This window comes from Castor canadensis, chromosome 8, assembly GCF_047511655.1.
Source record: "Castor canadensis chromosome 8, mCasCan1.hap1v2, whole genome shotgun sequence".
Lineage (NCBI taxonomy): Eukaryota > Metazoa > Chordata > Mammalia > Rodentia > Castoridae > Castor > Castor canadensis.
Genome location: NC_133393.1, coordinates 35,417,302 through 35,441,321, shown reverse-complemented (window position 1 = coordinate 35,441,321; position 24,020 = coordinate 35,417,302). Strand labels below are relative to the sequence as shown.

At 38.5% G+C, this 24,020-nt stretch overlaps 1 protein-coding gene across 4 annotated transcripts in view; it reads left to right on the top strand.

Moving 5' to 3' along the window:
• E2f3 (E2F transcription factor 3) overlaps positions 1-11,410 on the top strand; it is a 72,500-nt gene extending 61,090 nt beyond the window's left edge. For 2 of the 4 annotated variants that reach the window (XM_020180870.2, XM_020180871.2), the window contains exons 3-7: positions 38-239; positions 1,382-1,540; positions 4,794-4,908; positions 6,153-6,288; positions 7,847-11,410. In XM_020180870.2, coding sequence (XP_020036459.2) covers positions 38-239; positions 1,382-1,540; positions 4,794-4,908; positions 6,153-6,288; positions 7,847-8,109 — 875 coding nt within the window. In that variant the 3' untranslated portion in view covers positions 8,110-11,410. Of the gene's footprint in view, positions 1-19; positions 240-1,381; positions 1,541-4,793; positions 4,909-6,152; positions 6,289-7,846 lie in introns of all 4 variants that reach the window. The other 2 variants (XM_020180869.2, XM_074082800.1) reach the window with 1 other exon arrangement.
• Positions 11,411-24,020: the final 12,610 nt, after the last annotated feature.

Below are 24,020 nucleotides of genomic sequence, written 5' to 3'. Positions count from 1 at the left end.
GTTTTTGTTTTTCTTTAAGCTCCAAAATCTCCCTCAGAAAAAACACGGTATGACACGTCACTCGGCCTACTCACCAAGAAGTTCATTCAGCTACTGAGCCAGTCCCCCGATGGGGTCTTGGATTTGAACAAGGCGGCAGAGGTGCTGAAAGTGCAGAAGAGAAGGATTTACGATATCACCAATGTGCTGGAAGGCATCCACCTCATCAAGAAAAAGTCTAAGAACAACGTCCAGTGGATGTGAGTCCTGGCTCCCAGGAGATCCTTTCTGGCTGCCTCAGTCTCTTCCAGTAGGAACTGCACACTCATAGCATTGCTTTTTTCCTGTCTCTTCATTCTCTTCTTCCCTCCTCCACTTCTTAGGTGGAAGTTCAAAGTCTTCTAACACAGAGACTTTCTGTTTAAATGAACTGTGTGACTTGTGGTCCTCTGTGTAGCTACGTACAGTTGCACAATCATGAAGTATCTCTAGCCCTGGTTCTAGCAGATTGACTCACTTTTCTGTGTAAATTAAGAAAAGTCTTAAATGCCTGGGTTTCTTCTGTAGATCAGGGGTGATAACACTTGGTACCAGTGTACCCACAAATCTGACTAAACATTCTAATGCCATTTGTGAATCATGGACAGAGTTATGTATTTTATATCAGCCATTGATGTGTAAGTATAGCATTGAACTATTAAAGCAGATTAGAAGGAATAAATCTCTGTTGTATGGGTGGCTTTGAAAAAATATAGTTCAAACATAAGAAGAATGGACTTTCTTGTGCTTTTTGGAATATTGGACAGTTCAGTAACCCATTTTGACCGGTGTTAGAGAAACTTACTGAGGCCTGGTCTTTAGGGTTCTTTCATGTACCTAATACATCTGTATCCTTTACCTCCTGTTCTTACGGTTTCATTTTCAACTAAGAATATAAGCTTTTAGCCTCGTTCTATGATCAAATTTAATTTTGACTTCCCTAATAGACATTAGGGAAGAAGCTAGTACCTGTTTCTTTGTTTTCATTTGGAGCCATTCCAACTTTTCTGTCTTTCTGCTCTTTTACTCTCTTTCTGGTGGGAAGCCAGGAACCTGCCTTCCGAATTTGAGCCTTCCAAAGAAAGAGTCCCGCTTTAGTGGAAAGAACCCTGAAAATAACTGTGCTTTTTCACCTGATGTCTATGTAATGAAAAGTACAGGACTGTATTTATTTAAAAAAAAAAAGAAGAAGAATATATATATATATATATATATATATATATATATAGTTCTAATTTAATTTTAACACTTGGCTAACGAGCAGTGTGACATCCCATGTCACGAGGGGACATTTACCCAAGGGACCAATTCTGCCTCCCTGACACTTTCGAGCAGTCATGAAGAATCTGTGTTTGGTTTCCAGGGGCTGCAGTCTGTCTGAGGATGGGGGCATGCTGGCCCAGTGTCAAGGCCTGTCAAAAGAAGTGACTGAGCTTAGTCAGGAAGAGAAGAAGTTAGATGAACTGATCCAAAGCTGCACCCTGGACCTCAAACTGTTAACCGAGGATTCAGAGAATCAAAGATATCCTTTATGACACTGGTTCATTGGGGGTTAGTGCCTTCTAGAATGTTTCCAGAGCTGACAGTCTGACTTATGCATGAGGTAGATTTTATTCTGGTTTCATGCAATGAGGGTGGTGGGTTGGGAGAGGTGTAAACCCACTTACCTGTGCCCTAAAAGTCAGTTTTCCTTCATGGTAAGATAATTAACACACTGTATCTTACCATTATCTATTTTGATAGCCAGGTGGCAACATTTTTTTTTAAAGCATTTTACTCATGTGCAGTTGGAACATATGGATTAATTGATATCGTAAGACCACACTATTAAAAGATGTAAGGTGTTAGTATTAATGTTAATGACAACACTCAGCACATTCATCTTTGGCTTCCCAGATTTTTAGTGGGAGTTAGCTGTCACTGTTGGGGTTCTCACATTCTATTTTCTTCTCATCAGCATTGTAGCAATCAAAATTTGTTGAATCTATACCATTGGGTTACAATTGAAGGGTTTGAAAGAAAATAAAGAATTACACTCTAGACTGGGTGTGGTGGTGCAGCTATAATCCCAGCACTCAGAAAGCAGAGGCAGGAGGATTGCCAGTATGAGACCAGTCTGCGCAACAGAGTGAGACCCTGTCTCAAAAAAAGGGCAGGGGTGGAGTGGAATTATGTCCTCACTCAGCGTTATGCTGATTGCCTATACCAAAAACTGATTTTTGAAACATCTCAACAACTTTTCCTCTTCAAACATTCATCCTCAGGAATGAAAATATGAAACATCCATTCTTATTTTCAACTTTCTGATACTCTATTGACCATCACAGAGAAACTTGCTCTTCCTCATCTCACTGCAGACAAAGAGACTGCTTTAGTTTGTGAACAAGATTTGCCAATGTTGTCAGGTATTAGTAAAAGACAAAGCAACAATAACGGTTGAAGTTATACCATCTCTGACTTTTCCTCCCAACCGCTAGTGATGGCACATTTACCTTTGTTAGCAAACAAAATGCAATTTGGCTTGGTAGCACGCACCTGTCATTCCAAGCTACATGGGAGACTGAGGCTGAGATAAAGAGAACTGAGCCTCCAAGCCATCCCTGCAAAAAAAAGTTCATGAGACTCCATCTCACCAGAAAAATTCTGGGTGTGCTGGTATGCACCTGTCTTCCTAGCAATGGTGGGATGATGGTCCAGGCCATCCTGTGCAAAAAGAAAAACCCTATCTCCAAGAACTAGAGGTGCGGCTCAAGTGGTAGAGCACCTACCTCATAAGCACAAAGCCCTGAGTTCAAACCCCAGTACCACCAAAAAAAAAAGAAAAAGAAAGAGAGAGAAAAGAAAGGAAGATTGCTTGCATACTGCCCACCTTCTTCTGGGGTCTCATTTCTAACAGGCCCTCTCTTACAGAGTATAGGGACACTTTTTTTCAGATTCAGGCAGTTTTTCAAACCTACAACTATTCATTTCCTGTTGACCTTGTCATCCTTAGTGAGAAGTGTGATGATAAACCCTTAGAGGTGGCCGGAGAGGTTTTGCAAAAGAAGAAACCAATAGTAGGGCTGTTTCATTCATTGTTGAGTTGGGAGCCTTATTGTGAAGGAGCTGTGTAGTTACGCGTGATTGGTAGTTTTCCGGAATATGTGGCTTACAACATTGTCACTTACATTAGCTTTCTCTGGGGCCTTTGTTGGAGAAAATGAAAGCTTCCTTGCTGGGGACTTTTAACCAAGAAAGAGATTTGGGGGCTGGTAGAGCAGTTCAAGTGGTAGAGTGCCTGCCTAGCAAGTGTGAGACCCTGAGTTCAAGCCCCAGTCAAAGAAACAGATTTGGGAGGGAGCCACAAAGGAAGCACTTTTAAGTTTATAAGATTAAAAAAATGTTTGCACAATTTATTCCAATTCGCCATTCAGTTCCTAATTTGGTACAGCTTGTTCACAAATGTGTTGAAATTTTCCTTCCCGCAGTATGTTGAGTAATTGTAGATGAGTTTTTATTTTAATATGTTCTTGTCACATAGCTTTTTGACAGTGGGCTGTAGGGTAAGTATCTGGTTATCAGTTTTCCCCAGTGTTTTCAGTAAAAATCAGAACTGTCCAGTCTTCTGTAAAGGCACCAACTGGCTTTTTTGGTGGGATAAGTGGTAACCTAAAACCCAGAATCTTCCAAGCTCAATGCTGAACTTAACTATTATCTCAACTGTTGATATTTAGAGAACACAGTCTATGATAGATGCCCCTATCTGTGTATGCAGATTTTGTGTGGATGTGCTATTTTTCAAGGAAGTAGATTCATGGTTTCCTTCAGTGTCTAACAGGAAGCCATTACTTTCGGTTACATCATTTCCATGTTCCTTATACAAGAAAGCCAGAAACCTAGTCTCCTTTAGTCCCAAATAAGTTTTCTCTGTAGGTAACCTTACATGAGTAGTTTTGTTATAGAAGTATCATATTCTTTCATGATATCCTGTTAGACTTGGCTTCCAGGACACCTAAAAGAATTATTCAGACTCAGACATAACTACCAAAAATAGTGAAATGTTATTTTATTCTGTTTTCCTAAATCAGTGTTTCTCAAGTTCATCCAGGTTGCAGAGCACCTGAGAGCCACTTTCTTTCTTATAAACACTGAAATTTTGATAGAGTTAATGATGCAAAAGGATAATTTTTCTAACAGAAATGATGACACTCTTATCTGTAGGCAATATATGATCACAACCGGCCCAGGTGCACTTAAGAAAACAAGCTGTTTGTCTGAGCAATATTCTGAGTTCTTCCGCTAATACATTTGCTACTTATTCATTCACTTGGTGGCTGCTAACACTTACCACTAGCAGTCAGAAGTAACTGGAGTTGCAAAAGAAAATTATGATTAGTGGAGCTTACTTTTTTTTTTTTTCTACAAATTGGGTTCTGCCATCATTCAATTTGAGTGACAGAATACTTCATTTGACTTCATGGAATACCTATACCAGGTTTCAAAAATCCCTGACCTGAGTTTGATTTCCATCTGATAGTATATTCTTTTTCTGTGTTTATTTTACTATCTTAAATAGCCATAGACTTAGAAGTAGATAAAATAATGTCTGTTTCTTTTGTTGTCTAGAACACTAATCAGTAAAGACGATCCATGGGGGAGGGAGGCATGTATCTGAAGTTTGAGAGGAGAGACATAAGTCATAAAATAATTTAAATTTTTTTCAATGTGTCTTTTGTCATTTTCATGAAGGCTATATCTGAGGCAATTAGATGGAAGATTTCCTTAACACTCTTTACGTTAGCTTATGTTACATATCAAGATATTCGAAAAATTAGTGGCCTTAAAGACCAAACTGTTATAGTTGTGAAAGCCCCTCCAGAAACAAGACTTGAAGTGCCTGACTCAATAGAGGTAAGGAGACTGTGTCTTCATGCATCTGCAGAACTCTTTCTGGAATGCCTAAAGTTAAGAATCATTGACTCATGGTTAAAGTCTGTCCCTTCCTAAGAAATTAACCATTCATTCCCACTCATTTTGCTTAATCCTAAATTTAGACAGTTCACCAGTTTGGTGTTTATTAAATGTCCAAAATGTTACTTGTAACTTAGCAGGGCATTCAGCTCAAAGCAAAGATGCCTGTCTTTCTTGTATTTTCTCTTTTTTTTTTTTTTTTCATAATTTGTTAGCTGATGGTTCCGATCAGTTTGAACCACTTGGGAAATTTTCTGTTGGTTAGCCTATATGCAATAACCATCATGAATAAAGATTCAAGTGTTTTAAAGTATTTCCCTAACTTGCCACATTTTGAGAATTTTTTCAATCATTTGTAACATGTTTGCTTTTAAGAAATTAAATGGGACCTTGGGATAATTGGTAGACTAGAATATTTTCAGAAACTAGGGCACGATTTTTTTTTAATTGCTTTCAGATGTTCTTTGATAATACAGTTCTCTGTAACTATAAGATATAGAAGAATAGTGAAAAGAAAATGCATGCAAGATAAAAAGAGGATGAAATTCACAAGCACCCTTATAGGTGAGGTAGACTTCCCACTGTAAACTATAATATCCCTGTGACCTAGGTGAGTAAGAATTCTAAGTATCGGTGGCACTTACGAGTACTATTTGGAAGTCAATTATTAAAGTTCAACATTAGAAAGTCCTACCATAAAGGAATAATAACATGGAAATACCAAATTTGAAACATTTAACAGACCTCTTGATAATTTACAGGGGAAAAAAATAATATCTAAACATAGTTCGCTTCACTCAGTGACATTTTTCCGAAAGGACACCTCCTACTCCCCCCATCCCAAACCCCGCCCCCCAAAAAAAGGTCTCTTTCTTTAGGGCAGGAATCAGCAAACTTTTTTTTAGTGCCAGATGGTAAATGTCTTTCATATTACCAGTCTTTATTTGGACTGTTCTAATAAAGCTTTATTTACAAAGCAAGTTAGTGGACTGGATTGGCCCTCAGACTGTAGTTTGCTAACCCTTGCTCTAGAGAATGACAGTCACTAATAGAGTTAGATTAGGGGGAAGGAGGTAACATGAATAATGAATGTTATCCTTACATTTTAGTTTTAGGTGAAATTTACTATAGCTTTCATTTCTAAAAGGAATTTTGAGTTGAACTTCTCTCACTTCTGTTCATAGAGCCTACAAATACATTTGGCAAGTACCCAAGGACCCATTGAGGTTTACCTGTGTCCAGAAGAGACTGAAACACACAGTCCGATGAAAACAACCAACCAAGACCACAATGGGAATATCTCTAAACCTGCTTCCAAAGGTAAAAAGTCTGCTTTTGTCTTTTGGAAACTGTGTTAAAAATGAAGATGACTAGAAGGATCCTGTATGAGAACCACAAGTCTAGGCCAAAAACAAAAGCTTCGATTGGTTTGTTTTGTTGTTGTCTTGCTTTTTTTTAGGGGTGGTGGAGATTGAACTCAAGACTTTGCACTTACTAGGTAGGCACCTGCAGCCCTTTTTGTTCTGACTATTTTTGAGGTCAGGTCTCACTTTTTCTGGACTGTGATCTTCCTGTTTTATGCTTCTTGCCATAGCTGAGGTGACAGGTGCATGCCACCACACCTAGCTATTTAATTGAGATCTTATGAACACTTTTTTGCCTGTACTGGCATCAAATATTTATCTTCCTTATGTCAGCCTCCCTAGTAGCTAGGATTACAGGCTTGAGCCACCACACCCAGATTCAATTGTTATTATGGTAACATTTTTAAATGGTTTTCTTACTGGTTTACAAAATAAAATCATAATTTTGGGCAAATGGCTCCTCTACCCACTGACAGAGTCCCTTCAGGATTTTATTGTCAGCTCAAAACCATTTCCTCATAGTGTTTTGTAAACCTGCTGAAGTGGAGAGAGAGAGAGAGAGACTCTGAAGCATCTGTGGATCATAACCTGCACTTGACCATACACCTTTGTAAGAGAATCTTTGTCTTATTTTCCTCCCTAAAGTGATGGGAAGAGGATATGTTCAGAAAATAAGTGTAACTTCTCTCTCTAGCACGAGAGCAAAGCTCTTTGTTGTTTCAGCTTGAAAATACATATTTAATTTTCCCCCAATCATCTCCCAATATAGCAGCAAAAATAGGAGTGATTTAAGTGAATAGGTCTGATTTAATACTGAGGGGAAAAAACACAAAATAGAGTACCTGAAATGGTAAAACAAAGGCCATCCATTTTCACCATAGAAATTCAAAGTGGATATGTCTTATTATATATATCTTTGATAAAGCTGGCTGTTAAAAAAAAAGTTTAAAATTAGTGGGTTTCTGTTGGGAAGCCAACTTTTCAGTATGTATGTTTTGTTTTGTTTTCAAATAAGTAGATATTGGAGAAAAGTTTTTGAACTTGCCATCCCATCTTTGGAGTTATTTGCATTCTTGGGGGAGTGGTACTAGAGTTTGAACTCTGGGCCTTGCATGTGCTAGGCAAGTGCTCTGCCACTTTAGTCACACACACACACCCAGCCCTTTTCGCTTTAGCTGATTTTCAGATATGATCTTGTGTTTTTGATCAGGCTGGCCTTGAACTGCAATCCTCCCAATCTCTGCCTCTGTAATAGTTGGGATTACAGGTGTGAGCCATAATACCTGGCCCTGCATTCTTGGTTTTTGACAGTAGGTATTTTAAAAGAGGAGTTTATAAACTAGGACGAAAAATAGTAAGTCACTCTTTTATGCCTTTTAGCATAAAAGGGGTCTATATCATAAAGCTGCCACATTGTCTTTAACTGACAGACAGCAACATTTCCATTCTTCTAAAAAAAATTAACTTGATTTTCTCCTAACTTCCTTTTGGTTTCTCCAACGTTTTCCTTTCAGACTTGGCTTCAAACAACTCAGGACATAGTGATTGCTCAATTTCTATGGCAAACCTTTCTCCTTTGGCCTCCCCCGCCAACCTTTTGCAGCAGACTGAGGACCAAATTCCTTCCAACCTAGAAGGACCGTTTGTGAACTTACTGCCTCCCCTGCTCCAAGAGGACTACCTGCTGAGCCTGGGGGAGGAAGAAGGCATCAGTGATCTCTTTGACGCTTATGATTTGGAAAAGCTGCCACTGGTGGAAGACTTTATGTGTAGTTGATTGTGCTTCATGTGAACTCTCCTTATAAACCAATATTTTTTTATCATGGAACCAGAACATCTGTCATGCAGTGTTGTCCCTTCCTACCTTCTTCCTCCAAGAGAGTATCATGAAGTAAACTACAAACTTCAGAACAAAACTGACATTTTAATGAATTTAAAAAAAAAAATTGTCTAAACGCACAGTCGCAGGCTCCCTTGGGAAAGCCCTGCCTTATCCCAGGCTCCAAAACCTCCTGGATGAGTCAGCAAGTGAGAAAATGTGCAATCAGGTGTTTTTCACCTGTCCTTTTCCTTCCCCAGCTCCCTCCCTTCCTCCCTCCCTCCCAGATTGGCTTGCTGTGTCTGACGGATGGACTGTAGAATGGGGTCTGGCCACCTGGCCCACTGGAAAACAGCAATCTTCCTTAATAGCATTTCAAGCCGTGCCTTCTCTGCAGAATGCATGTCTTTGGGGTCTGCTAATATGGAATGGAACTGCAGCAAATGCAAACTTGAAGTCATGCAACAGTATGAAATGGATTTCTTCAGCTCTTCTTAGGAATATTTAAATTACTGTCATAATTCAATTTAAGCTATGGACTGTGTGTCCCACTTGGAAGTCGAGACGACCTCCACAGCCTTTCGGATGAAGAACCTGTTTTTAAGTACTTGTTGCAGATACAGATTGGTAGAGTTCTGCCACTCGAAGCTGTTGTGGATTTGCCTGTCACCATAAACCACTCCCACTTCCCTGTCCCCAACGTATTTGTGAGTTTCCAGTTGATTTGTAGCAAATACCTACTTAGGAGTTCCTTGTGGATTGTTTTTAGACTTTACTTTTTTAGCTGCCATTTAAGCATTCCTGTGGCACCCATCACCATTTCAATTGTTTACTTTAAAGCAGTTTTTACAAATTCATATTATTTTAGCAGAGGGAGAGAACCTCTACTGATCAGAGCATCTAAACCTGTGTGACCTAAGGTCTACCAGCCTCTGCAAGAAGCATTGTTCCATCTTGCTTTCTTTCCCAGAAAGGGAGCTTGTAGTGAGTCAGCTCTGGAGCTCGCTGACATGGGTGGCCCATTGGGAAAGACAACAGGTCAGATGACAAAGCAGTCCCAAGGAGCAGCTAGGCATGGACAGACCCCTCCATCCTTGGGCTTCCCGGGCCCCTGTGACCGGGGGAAAGGGCTCTTAGCCACACTCAGGGAGACCACTTCTCAGGATGGGTTCAGATAGAGAGGCCTCTAGGGAGAAGGACATCCCATTATGTGAACAGCATTCTATTAGGGGCACTTCCTTAAGCTAGAAAGAACAGAGAGCTCCCACTCTGTTGGGGGTGGAAGAGTCTTGGCCAGAACCCATTCCCCTTCCATTATGAAGGAGTGAGTAGGATTATAGGAAGTCAGGAGGTAGAACATGAAGTAATGGAATGCCAGGGCATCTCCCTCTTTACTCCTCAGGAATGGTGTCCCAAGTTGGAGGCTTTTTGTAGCTGCAAATCCTACCAGTTACATCCAAGAATGGCATTCCCATTGGCAGGTGACAATGGCCAACTTCTCCTGGGAATATGGCATAGTACCTCAAACCCATTCCTTGGTTGCTAAGGGCTGTGGAAATGAGGGAGTCATGAAAAACAAATCTCCGAACGAACAGTTGAATTGAAATACTATGTGCCTGGCCCATCGGGAGACACATAGTTGGCACTCAGCTCATCAAATTGAAAATATCCCTTAGGAAAAAGATTTTTAATAAACCACAAGAACCCCGGCCAGTTTACTCTAGATAGATTTCCACAATATGCAAAGTGGTGGTGGGGTCGAAACATGACACCAGCACTTTAAACTCTGTGTGTGGGTATGCATGGTGTATGTTTGGGAAGAAAAACAAAGGTGCAGACTATCTTCCTCTCTCTTCTTCAGCCTCCATCCCCAGCCTCCTCCCCTCATACACACTGGACTTGGTACAAAATATCCGTGTGGTCCGAGATGAAGCATTGGGGTGGAGGAGGGAGGGGGAGCTTTGTGTTAAGTGCCTACTGGAAATGCACTGTGGGGTTTTTTCCTGTATGGGAAACCATTTATGCCAAGCTTTCCCCCATTTCCCATATTTATCTCATCTGGTTAGCTGCCTCTGCTTCCAGCTTTGTGTAATTCTCTTTGCCAGCTGCACAGAGCTGATTTTTTTCCAAAGTCTAAAGACTGAGCTCACCTGGCTAGGTTGTTGTGTGTTTTGTTGACTTTCTCGAACCTTTTCGTAATATAATACCATATTTATTGTTTTAAGAAATGAAAGGAATACTAATAAGTCTTAAAAGTTCCTTCATGCATAAGATTTTTTCCAGTTAATGCGTTTAACTGGTGTACATTAATTAGATATCCATGCTGTGTTCTGTTTGCGTTAGGCATTTTTCTTTTCACATAGTATCTGGCACACGAAGTGGGTTAGTACTACAGTATTTGTGTTACTTTAAGTACTAAGTATGCAGGTTTCCTGGTACCATTGAGTTGCTGCTATTAGAGCTCACACATGAAATGGCTAAAAGTTACAAGTGTGCGAATTATGACTGCGTGAGCCTTAGAATATGACATGTATAAAGGGCGACACATGAACTGTCAAACAGTGTTAGGTGTGTGTTTATATGTACAGAGTTGTGCATAGCAATTGTTCTATTTAAGTTGACATGTAGTTTACTCACATTTTCATTATTTAGCAATTTTGTACAAAAATAGCAATTAATTAATTTGTAAACACTGCCAGAATATTTTCTAGCTGGTTTGTAATTTTTTTAAGAGTGTTACCTTGTTTTTGTTTTCCGTTGTGATTCTTGTTTTCATTTTTGTCCTTTGTGTAGATCTGTAAATAGAACTACAGTATTTAAAGCTTTAGCTTTCAGGAAAAAGGAAGTAAGAACCCAGTGTGTGCATGACAACTTGGGTGTATGAGGAGGAGGGATTTGAAGGAAGATGCCTTGCAGAGTAAGTCCCGGGTGGCAATTGTCAGGGTGTGGGAATTTCTTTTCCTACGGGGTACATGGTTTTTTAAAAAAAAAAAAAAAAAAAGGAAGTATTTCTCCCAAGATTGGGAGTAGGCAAACTACTAATCAGTTTAGCTTTGTGTTGTATGCTAGTTTAAAAAAGAAAATAATGTAATATAATGTAAAAAAACAAACAAAAAAAAAAGCTTTTATGATGGATTTTGTAAATAGATTTGTTACAGGGTGACCTGTTCTCTAGCTGTGATCTTACCACTTCAAATGGATGTAATTTGAATAAATTTTGTATGGTAAAGGATCAATAAAAAGATTTTTTTTAAGAGTTCAGACTTGTTAATGGATTTTCTTAGTGTTATCTTATGCTCCTGTATCAATTTAATTTTTAAAGACATTCTTTCAACAGGTTAAGAAGAAAGCTTAACACTGTATGCCTTTTCTGTTATTTGGGACTCTGGGGACATTGAGCAAGTATTTGTTGAGCAACTGTGTTGGGCTCTGTACTGTGCCGAATTCATCATGTCCCTTTGGCCATCTGCAGAAACCACTCCCTGGCATTGAAGGAGGATTTTTACACTGAGAAGCAGATCATTTTATTTCTCATAAGGGATATGGTGCCAATAACTTTTAATTCTCAATTCTCAGAATTATCACCCATGTTCTAGATTCTGTATTTTTTATAATACCACCTGGGGCAGATTAGGGTTTTTGACTGGCATGCCATATTGCTAACTGACTTACCATCTGAAAACCCCAAGTGCTACCTACAGACTGCACCCCCATCCCATTCACCCCAAAGATAGTCACTGTTTTCATTTCTCTCATATTATCCTTCCAGTCCAGTCATTTGCTACTCACAGAAATGGGTGTGCCTGCACACACGTATTTTAACATAAATCATCCAGTATATACTGATCTACAGCTTTTATTCTTTGTATAAATATATCTCGGGTATCTCCCCATGTTAGCACTTGCAGACTACGTTTATGTTCCTCAAAGGTTGAATACCATTCCTGTGATTAAAACATTTTTTTAGTCATCACCCATGTAATGTTTTGAGAAATATTTTTGATTGGGTTTAAAGGTTTATAGAATGGTTATCAATATGCCAGGGATGTTTTTCATGTGGTAAAATATACATAACAATTTACCATTAGTGACATTTAATGCATTCACAATGTACAACCATCACTTCTATCTAGTTCCAGAACATTTCATCACCCTGGCCTGAAAGGAAAACTGCACCCATTAAGCAGTCACTCCCTATCTCCCCCTACTTACAGTCCCTGGCAACTGCTTTCAGTTCCTATGCATTTGCCTTTATGTTTTCCAGTGAATGAAATCATATAACGTTGTGCTTTGTGTCTGACTTTTCAGCACAATGATTTCAAGGCTCATCCATTTAATAACACATCAATGTTTCATTCCTCTTTATGCTTGAATAACATTCCATTGTATGGCTACATCAGGTTTTGTTCATTCATTCATCTTCTTATGAACATTTGGGTTATTTCCACCTTTGAGCAATTAGAATGCCAGGTGCTATTTTAAGAACTTTGTATGAGTATTAACATGAGATGTAGCTCAAGTGGTAGAGTACCTGCCTTGCAAGTGCAAAGCCCTGAGTTCAAACCCCAGTAACCATGGAAAAAAGAAAAATCAGAAGAAAACCAAACCAAAACATGCATTGTACTTCATATTATCTATTACCTCTCTTCCCCTCCTAGAAGTTCGGTGAGGAGAGGTTCTTTGTATTCTCAATAGTGACCTCAATTCCTACAACAGTACTGGCATGTAATAAACACCTAATAAATATTTGAATGACATATTCCTATTTTGCCAATGAGTAGTCTGAGTTGGTTTTTGTTTTTTTTAATGTTTTAATGCCCAAAGGCAACACAGTGATACAGTGAGCTTTTTTCACATAATCTTTTCTTCCTCTTATTCTTGACTTTCTGGTGGGTTTTTTTGTTTTTAGGGAGGGTTTTTGGCTTTTTGGCTTTTTTTTTTAATTTTTAATTTTTAGTTCTGTGTCAAGTCAAAATTTGGGGACTTGATTTTCTGTCGTCTAACACAGCTGCTGTTCTACCCAGGGATCTGCATATTTGGTCAGCAGGGATTCAAGCCTATTATCAGGTCAGTGATGAAAGATGAACAAAACAGTACCAAGACGTATTCCTTCTTCTAGCCAGTCTACTGATAGGAAATAAGCTGGCAAGTAAAACAAGAATTGGCCATCCACAAAAGCATTTGTAAAGTTTAGACAAATTAACTCATGTCACGTTACATGGGGATGAATGTAGGACTAGGATCTGTAAATATTTTATAGCTCAGAACCTAACTCGCATATTATTTAGAAATGGGTTCTACACTGATGAGCATTTGAAATTAAGTCTCAGATATGAAAAAGATCGCAAATAAGATAATCACAAAAAATTATTTGCATTCAGTGTCCGTGAAGGAAAAGAGTGGTTTAGTTTTTTCAGTAATTCTTTGAATAAATGTAAGATAAATATATGTCAGGCACTGTTCTAGGTATTAAGAGTCCAAATTTTAAAAAGGCCTAGTTCCTGTCAGCAAGAGAAAGTTTACAGTCACATGGAAATCTCCAATGAACTGTTTTTCTTTCTGAAGCCATTTGTGGAAGACTTAGGCTGACAGATGTTTAGAGCAGAACATAAATGGAGGGTGGATGCAGCCTCACCACTGCAGTGCTTTACAGAGCATCAGAGATACTGACTTTGGGTGATTTGGGTTCAATTCCAAGTCTCAGACCTGTGCATCTGAATGCAGGAGTCCTTGGAGATTTCCCTGATAGGCATAACTCAAATTTAAATAGACCAATGGACTCATTTTCTAGGATGTAGGGAGCTGAAGAGCCTCAATGTAGATCTAGACTATAATCCTGATGCAAAGGAAAATTACAAGATCCAATTGCAGGTCATATATCACGAAGTTCACAATAGTTTCTGTACTGACTAGATAGAATTAATCAGCCTGGACTCAATCAGGAGTTAAAGTGGCTGTGGTTCTTCCTTTGCTGAGGAACACTCCCAAAATCCACAGAAGCCAATCCTGAGTGTCAAGTGTTGGCAGAAATCTGGGGTAGGAGAACAGTTTCCTGGAAGATCAGCCTGCCACCAGTGGCGAGAAATTGAGTTTCACTGACCTCATGACAGCAAGAATTTCACAGAGCCATGAGTTCTTGGGCAGGAGGGAAGATTCAAAGTTTTATCCCTGCAACTTTGTGAATGAGAAGAGTCATGGTAACAAAGGAGAGGCTAAGAAAAAAGAGCACTAGGTAGCAAGAAAGAGGAGGCTGGATAGCAAAAAAGGCATGGAGAAAAAGGAAAGGTGATGCAGAAAAAAACAGGTAACAGTCCACAACTGCAACCCTGAAGGCACATCCACAAGATAAGCTGGAAAGTGCAGGCAGCCCTCATGACAACAGATAGGCAGTCCTAGCCACACGAGAAATGGTTTTTGCAAGCCATAAATCCACTGCGACGTGACAAGCTCCCCTGCCAGTCATAGAGAAGGAATTCATTGTAGCATTTCTAGAATGAATAAAGGGAGAAAATACTAATCACTCTAAATGTAAATGATCTTAACTGTCCAATTAAAAGGGTCAGAATGGCTGAGTGGATTTAAAAAAAAAAAAAGGTCCTGGGCTGGGACATGGCTCAAGTGGAAGAGTGCTGGTAGGCAAACATGAAGCCCTGAGTTCAAACTCTAGTACCACACAAAAAAAAAAAATACAACTTTTTGCTGTCTGCAAGAAACTCACCTCAATGGCAATGTCACATAGTGAAACTGAAATGATGTGAAAATAATATTCCAGGCAAAATGCAAGCTGGAGTTGCTATACTCATAACTAATAAAAACATATCAAGCCAAATTAGTCAGAAAAGATAAAGAAGGTCAATATAAAAAGGAAACAATCCATCAGGGAAAATGTAAAAATTCTAAATATATAACCTTGTTGCACCCAATATCATAAAACAAATATGACTGGACAGAAAGACACAAATAGGCACGAAATCAGTAATAGCATATGACTTCAATACCACACTGTCATCAGATTCTTCAGACAAAAAAAAAAAAAAAAAAACCCAACAAAGTTAAACTGCACCGTAGATCAAATGGACTTAACTGATATCCATAGAATATTTGATCCAACAGCTATGGAATACGCATTCTGCTCAGCAGCCCATAGAACTTTCTTCAAAGCAGATCAAATTTTAGGCCATAAAACAAGTCCTTTATTGTGCCTTTAAATCTGCAACTTGAAGACTGAAACAGACAAGAATTTGTAGGTGCTCTGGCATTTTTATAGCATCAGACATTACTACTCTGCTTTTTGGTTATGTGAAGGGACTATCAAAATATTCTGGAGTTCCTGATGCTGAAGTGACTGGGAACTGCTGTAGGAAGCAGAAAGGACAAAGTCAACCCATGTTTTTAGGAACTTGTCTCAGAAGCAGCATTGTAAACCCCAGCATTGCTTCTGTTATGATATTTAAGGACTTGGGCAAAAACCAAATAATGTAATAAAATTAATTCCCAGTTGAAGGACAATAGGTATTTTTTTTCCTATATGAACTATAGTAGCTGACTATATACAAGTCATAAATATAAACCCAGGACATTAAGATAAGCCAACAAACCAAAATCAGTAATCACTGTCTAGTTTTTCAATGCTGCCAAATCTATGTTGATGACAATGAAGACAGAACTATAGTGTCTAAATTGGAAATGCAACTCACATTTCATCATATGGCAATTCAGTGATCAGTTTTGTTTTCATAAGAAAATATTCAGCTATAATCCCAACTACACAGGAGATGTAGTTACAAGGATCATAGTCCAAGGCCAGTCTGGGGAAAAAAGTACAAGATCCTTTCTGAAAAATAACTAAAGCAAAAAAGTGCTGAGGACATAGCTCAAGTAGAGTGCAAGTGCAAATCCCCAGACTCAAACTCTAGTACCAGAGAGAGAGAGAAAGAGAGATTGAGAGAGAGGAGAGGAGATGAGAGAAGACGAGAAGGAGAAAGAGGAGAGGAAGAGAGAGAGGGAGAGGGAGAGGAAAGGAGAGGTTTCCCAGACTCCTAGTTTAATGCTCTTTCTGTCGTATCTACAGTCTTTTAGTGTTCTACTCAGAAACCTGTCTCTTCCTAGTCTTAGCCTGGAACAGTAGCCTAGCTGTCATGGTTAATTCATCATTTTGAATTGCTTCTGAAAGATCCCTGCCTGTATTCTTTACCAGCTCTGTAATTCTACTCTTTCACGCCATGTCTCATGAGTGCATGGTGGTCACACTCAGCCTGTGTACTGGGAGAGATGAAAATCATTAGGAAGAACAAGTCTGGAGAGCTTCTCAGTGTTTCTTTTGTTTTCAGTCTTTGATAAAAATGGTTTTGGTCTATTTAAATAGAGGGATAATTGAATTGACTTCTAAAGAGGATATTCCATTTCCTCCTTGAAAGACTTCTCTTCCTCTTTGGACCAGATTCAGCAGTCTTCAACACACTTGTTTTTTTGTTTTGTTTTGCTTTTTTGCATAACCAAAGTTAAAGGCAATTGCCTCAGCTGAAGCCTAATTTATACTGTAATCTCATTCCTGAACAGTCCCTTGCATTGTACAGGGCTTTATAGTTTACAAAGTATTTCATATGCCTATCTCATTCTTTAAAACCATTTGTAACTGATGACAACAGCTTCTAAATAACTCATCTATCTCAAAATGATTGAACAGTACATGGGCAGTGCTATAAGTGGAAGGAAAACATTTTGCTTTGAATCACACCCTGGAGACTGCAGGAGCAAAAAAAAGAACATTGCAGTTCCACAGGAGGGAGCCAAAACAATGATATCAATGAAAAAAAATTAAACCATGCCAACAAAGAGAGCATGTTGAAATGGGTAAGAGTGAGAATTGTGTGTGTGTCTCTGGGTGTGTATGTTCACAAGTAGGAGAAGACAAAAGGACACCAAGATGTTTAAGAAGAACCATAATCTCAATTCAACCTTGACAAAAGTCAAAGAATGAGTGCTCCTTTTTAGTCAAAGAGGAAGTGCCATCACCATTGACTCAGAGTTTGAGTATCTATTAAAGGGACAGAGTGGGTTCTAAAAAAAAGACCAAGGTATAGGGGTGTGTTGAACAAAACAGGAAGGTAGAAAATGTAGAAACAATCTCCACATGCGGTCCTGGGAAGGAGATAAGCCAGAAAGTGGGAATCAAAATTGGTTATAAAACCAGAAAAAGAAAGAAAGAAAAAAAAGAATTGGATGGAACTTCAGATTAGGCAAGCATCTAGACTCAACAGAAAACATAATTTCATTTTGTTGCAAACATTATGGGAAGGTCCAGAAGAATCAAAAAGAGAATAGAGCTGAAAAAAAAGGTTAACAAACCTGCACATGGGAAAGACAGGCACATCTAAGAGTACCTACCAATTTTACAGCTAATGTCGTTGCTGGAATTGTGAAGTAGTCTTGGGCCAACAGAGAATGATTAAAGAACTGAACTTAAGAGACAGGTCAGTGTCATGTTCTGGCTCTCACAAGATCAAACACAAATCTTCTCTAGATGAGGCACTCTAAATGTCGTTCTGCACACTGGATCCACTAAATGAGTGCCCAATGAAAGACAACCAAATACATAAGGAAACGAACCATCATTAGTAGCTGAAACAGCAAATAACACATTTAGACCTCAAATAATTCAAATCATGGAATTATATGATATAGACTATAAAATGAACATGTATGAAATGGTTGAAGAAATTTAAGAAGGTATCACAAAAATGAGTGAAAAACAAGAAATGTTTATAATTTATCATATATTAGAAAAATAATAAAATAAAATGCTAGAAATTAAAAATACAATTTTTTGGTGGTAGTATGAACTCACAGCTTCACACTTGCTAAACAGGCACTCTAGTACTTGAGCCCCTCTACCAGCCCTTTTTTCTGTTGAGTATTTTTGAAATAGTGTCTCATGAACTATTTCCCAAGGCTGACTTTGAACCCTGATAATTCTGATCTCTGCCTCCTGAGTAGCTAGGATTACAGATGTGAGTCATTGATGCCCAACTAAAAATACAATTGTTGAATAAGAAAAAAAAATTGACAATTAAATCAATAAATTAAATACAGCTAAAGAAACAGTAATAAAATGGGAAGTAAATCTGGTAAAATCACCCAGAATGTGGCACAGAAAGAACAAAAGATGAAAAAAGATAAAGAAATTTGAAGAGATATGGAGCATGGATTGGAATTTTTTTCTGTAAATAGCCAAGAAATAAATATTTTAGTCATGGTGGTCCATAAGGTCTCAGCACAACTACTCAACTTTGCCTCTATATGTGAAAGCAGTCATGAAGCTTATGTAAATAAGAAAGCATGGCTGTGTATCCATAAAACTTTATTTATAAGTGCTAAAATTTTTATTTTCATGTGATTTTTCACTTATCATGAAGTTATAGTCTTATTTTTAAAAGTCATTTAAAATATAAAAATCATTTTTATCTCCTGGGTTGTACAAAACAGTGGGTAGGCATTTTCAGTTTCAACATGTAAAGAGTGTGGAAGTCATCACTCCCATACACACTACAAGAAAAGAGATAAACAATCTGAAAAGTGGAAACTGCTTAGATCTATCAGAAAATGTAGGTCCAGGATAAGCTACTCCCTAAAAAACAGAGAAATGGGTGAAAAAAAATCACAATTTACCACAGCAGAAATTGCCACTGGAATGGGCATCTGATAGGAAAACCTAAAGGGCAAGGGATTAATTGTTGGAGACTGGAAATGACTAGCTTGAGAGAAAATCTGAGGACAGAGATTTAGGGGAGACCCTCACACTACTGTTAATTTTTGCCCCAGTACCTCCACCAGGTTGTCAAAGTGAAGACCTGAGGAGGTGTCTATCATGCTTCTGGCCAGGGGAGAGGAAAATAGCATAACATTCTGTTTCCCTCAACAAAGACTTGCCCTCAGAAAACCATTTTACCAGAATCTAACCAGTGTGGATAAAAGGAAAACATCGAAAAGCAGCCCCTTGTAGCCTTCCTATTTTATCTGGGGCAGGGGAAGGGTAGGGGAAGCTGAGATCTTTGTGAAGATTACTGTCTAGCAATACCAAAAGACTGAAACCTAATCAAATGATTTTACAATGCTTCTTCCCTCCTGTTCCCATTCCCTACCCCCACATTAGTGAGTCTGTGTATAGTAATGGGGAATTGCAATTAAAAGAACTGTAAGCCTCTAACTCCAGTTTAAAATGGAGTCTTTAGAAGAACCCAACGATGATAGAGCAGAGAGAAGTACATTAGAAGAAATTTTATCCACTGACATCACAGCTGAAATAAACAGTAAATACAGCCTAACTCCTAGCCAAATAACATAAAACCTTACAATAAAACACTTATCTTCCTCAGTTCCTTTTACCAGATACATAATGTCTGGTTTTCAACAGAAATTACAAAGCATTCTAAAGGACAAAAAGTCTAAGGAACCAAAGCAAGCACCAGAATTAGACTCAGATATAAAAGAATTGCCTGGGGTCAGGTGCTGTGGCTCATGCCTGTAACCATAGCTACTTAGGACACTGAGATTGGGAGTATAGAGGTTCAATGTCAGTCAGGGTAAGTAACTCATGAGACCTCATCTGCAAAATGGACTGGAGGTGTGACTCAAGAAGTGGAGAGCCTGCTTTGCAAGCACAAAACCCTAAGTTCAAACCCCAGTTTGGACTTAGGAATTGACTGGGAATTTAAAGTAACTAGAATTAATATTCTAAGGGATTTAATAGAAAGGGGGATTTTATTCAAGAACAGATGGGGAATTTAAGCAAACAGATGGAAACTCTGAAAAAGTATCAAAAGGAAATTCTAGAAATTAAAAATGTGGTAACAGACATGAAGAACTTTGTTGGACTCATTAGTGAACTAGACATGGCAGAGTAAAGAATCAGTACTCTTAGCTGGGGGCCCATGGCTCATGACTGTAATCCTAACTAGTAGGGAGGCTGAGGTCAGGAGGATCATGGTTGCAAGCCAGCACTGGAAAATAGTTTGAGAGACCCTATCTCAAAAAAGTCCACCACAAAAAAAGGGATGAAGGAGTGGCTCAAGTGGTAAAGTATCTGCTTAGCAAGTATAAGACCTTGAGTTCAAACCCCAATACCGCCAAAAAAAAAAATAAAGAATCAGTGCTTTTGAAGATGTGTTGATAAAAATTTCCCAAACTGAAAACCAAGGAGAGGGAGCAAAAGGAACAGAATATCCTGGAAAAGTGGGGAAAATATAGAGTGTAATAAACTTAATGGTAATACCAGAAGGAGAAGAAGGGGAAAATGGGACAGAAGAAATATTTGAAGTTATATGTTAGCTGAGAATTTTCAAAAAAATAGTGACAGAAATCAAACCATAGATCCAGGAAGCTCACAGACACAAAGGAGAATAAATATTCAAAAAAATTTACACTTAAGCATATCTTACTAAAACTCCTGAAAACCAAAGACAAAGAGTAAACCTCGAGGAGGGGGAAGATAAAAAAGAATGGTGGAGGGGGTAAATTAAAGTATGATATATTTGATATGTTGTAGGAACTTTTATAAATGCCACAATGTACCCCCAATACAACAATAAATAAATAAGTGAAAATGAGAAAGCAATTCTTTTAGCGAATAACAAAAAAAGAAAAAAGAAAGAAAAGAAACAGAAAACCTTGAAAGAAGACTGCGGGGGGTGGAGTACAGAAGCCTAAACCTCAGAGGAGCAAGAAAAGGAATTATATCAGAACTCTCTCAGCAGCAGCAAACAAGGTAAGTGCACTGTGAAATGGTTAAAGAAGTGAAAGATAAAAATGACCAACATAGAATTCAGTATGATGCAAAATTATCCTTCAAAAGGGAAAGAAAAATAAAAATTTTCTTTGATGAATAAGCATTGAGAGAATTTGTTGCCAGTAGACCTGCCTTGTGAGAACTGTTAACAGAAATTCTTCAGATGAAAAAAAATGACAGGTAAAAAAAATTAGCTCTACACAAAAACAGCATATTTGAGAAAGAATAAATGAAGCTAAAAAGCTTTTTTTTGGTGGTGGTGGTAATGGTTTGAACTCAGGGACTTGTACTTTCTAGGCAGGTGTTCTACTGAAACTTGAGCTACTCTCCCAGACAATTTTGCTTTAGTTGTTTCTCACATATACTTGTGCTGGCCTGCACAAGATCTTCCTATGTATGCTTTCCATCCTGGGATGACAGGTATGTACTATCATGCCCAACTTTACTGACTGAGATGGGTAATTACTTTCTGGAGCTGGCATTAAACCGAGATCCTCCTAAGTAGTTAGGATTACAGTAGTGAGCCATTGCTCCTGGATTCCTTTACATAATTGACATAACAGATAATAGGGATGGCTTGGGAAGATGTGAACCACAAAGTGAGATAACAACCCTGGGCCAGATCATCCTAGCCCTCTGGACAGACCGACCCCCACCCAGGGAAAAAAGAAAAACTGAATAATAAGCAATAACAACAACAAAAAAGACACATAGCAAAGAGGGTGGGGCACCCTGAGTGCTGAAGAGGGGGGAAGGGAAATCCCTCACAAAGCTGTAAATAAACAAGCCGAGTGGGAGAAAACAGGATCAGTGGCACACGCCCAGCAACCAGGAGTGGGAAAGCTTGTAAAAGTGGTGGAGGGAGGAAAACTCAATGGGAGAGGGGGGAAGGCCCACTTCTCACGTGAACTGTAAATAAACATGCCAGCCTGAGAAAGTGGGTGCAGTGTCACCTCTCCCAGTGTGCTTGGAAAGGGGAAAGCTTGTAGCAGTGGATCAGGCACTGGAAAACTCTGAGTAAACAAAGCCTGCAGAGCCAGGTGAGTGTTAAGCTCACTCCTGACATCTGCATAAGTAAAGCCTCCAGCAAGAGCAGGCTGACAGCAGTGGGCAGGCAAGCCACAGCCACAGATAGCCATTCACAGAACTGTCTCCAGACTCTTTTTTTTTTCTCTCTCCCTACCTTTGATGAGACAACAACCAAAATACACCTGCATGCTGAAAAACTTACGAAAACTGTATTGCATTTGAACTTGGGACACTTTGTGGGGTTTTTTTTGTTTTGTGCGGTTTTATTTTATTGTGGTTTTTCAACTTTGATGAGACAACCACAGAACTACTTCTGAGGCACAGTCTCCAGGATTGGAGGCTAAGGGACGAACACCAAAATTATTAAAACTGAAAATTTATTGCATTTGAACTTGGACATTTTTATTTATTTATTATTTATTATTTATTTATTCTTTTTTTATTTTTATTTTTATTTATTTAATTTTATTTTTAATTTTCAATCCTCTCTCTGTCTCTCTAATGCCTTTTCAGCTTACACTTGATTAGTACACTATCTCTCCCTGTTTATATCTTTGAAACTATTTTTGTTTGTTTCTTTGTTTTGTTTTTCCTACTTGTTTGTTTTTCCCTTTTCCTTTAACTTCTTTTCTTTCCATACTCTCTCACCCTTCCATTCTAAATATCACCACTGCTATTATTACAAGCTAGAAAATACTTAATTGCACACAGTTAGGGACAATAACAACACCAAGGGCAATGATGGGAAAACAGAAAAAACAGGGAAACCAGTTTCCCCACAGCAAAAAATTAGTACAGGAACCAGAGGGAAACAAAGAAAACAGATACTCAGATCCAGACTCCAACAAAATGAAGTTAAACTATGCCAAAGAACCCAATGAAGCCCACAAGAATAATGTAAAAGAAGAAACACTACAGGTACTCAATGAGAACTTTACAGAGATGATACTGGATATGGTCAACCAAAATGTACAGGAGACACTCAAGAAATTCCAAGACAACAAAAATAGAGAATTTGAAAAAGCAAAAGAAGAAATAAAGGAAACCATAGAAGCACTGTATAAACACCAAAGTGAAACAGAGAACACGATGAATAAACAGATAAATGAACTCAAGACAAAAATAGACAACATTAAAGAGGAAACCACCCAGGATATGGAAAACCTCAGAAGAAAGAACGAAACAGAACTGCAAAACAAAATGGAAGGCCAGCCCAGCAGAATAGAACAAACAGAAGACAGAATCTCAGAACTTGAAGATGAAATGGTAATTAAAGGAAAAACCGAAGAACTATTAGTTAAACAACTCAAGACCTATGAAGAGAAAATGCAAGAACTCACCAACTCCATCAAAAGACCAAACCTGAGAATCATGGGCATTGAAGAAGGAGAAAAGGTGCAAGCAAAGGGAATGTGAAATAGATTCAACAAAATAATAACAGAAAATTTCCCAAATCTAGAGAAAGCTATTCCCATACAGATGCAAGAGGCCTCCAGAACACCAAACAGACCAGATCAAAATAGAACTACCCCATGGCATATCATCATTAAAACAACAAGTTCAGAAACTAGGGAAAGAATATTGAAGGCTGTAAGAGAGAAAAAACAAATAACATATAAACCCATCAAAATCACAGCAGACTTCTCAACAGAAACATTAAAAGCAAGAAGAGCTTGGGGAAAGATCTTCCGGGCACTGAATGAAAATAACTTCAACCTCAGGATACTCTACCCAGCAAAACTATCATTCAAAATAGATGGAGCAATAAAAGTATTCCATGATAAGCAGAAACTAAAACAATATGTGACCACAAAGCCAGCACTACAAAAGATTCTTCAAGGGATTCTGCACACAGAAAGTGAAACCCAACATAACCATGAAAAGACAGGCAGCACCAAACCACAGGAAAAGAAAAAGCAAGAAAGTAGAGAGTAACCTCAACTTAGGTACACACAATCAAACCTTCAAACAACTAAGACAACTAAATGACAGGAATCACCACATACCTATCAGTACTAACACTTAATGTTAATGGACTTAATTCACCCATCAAAAG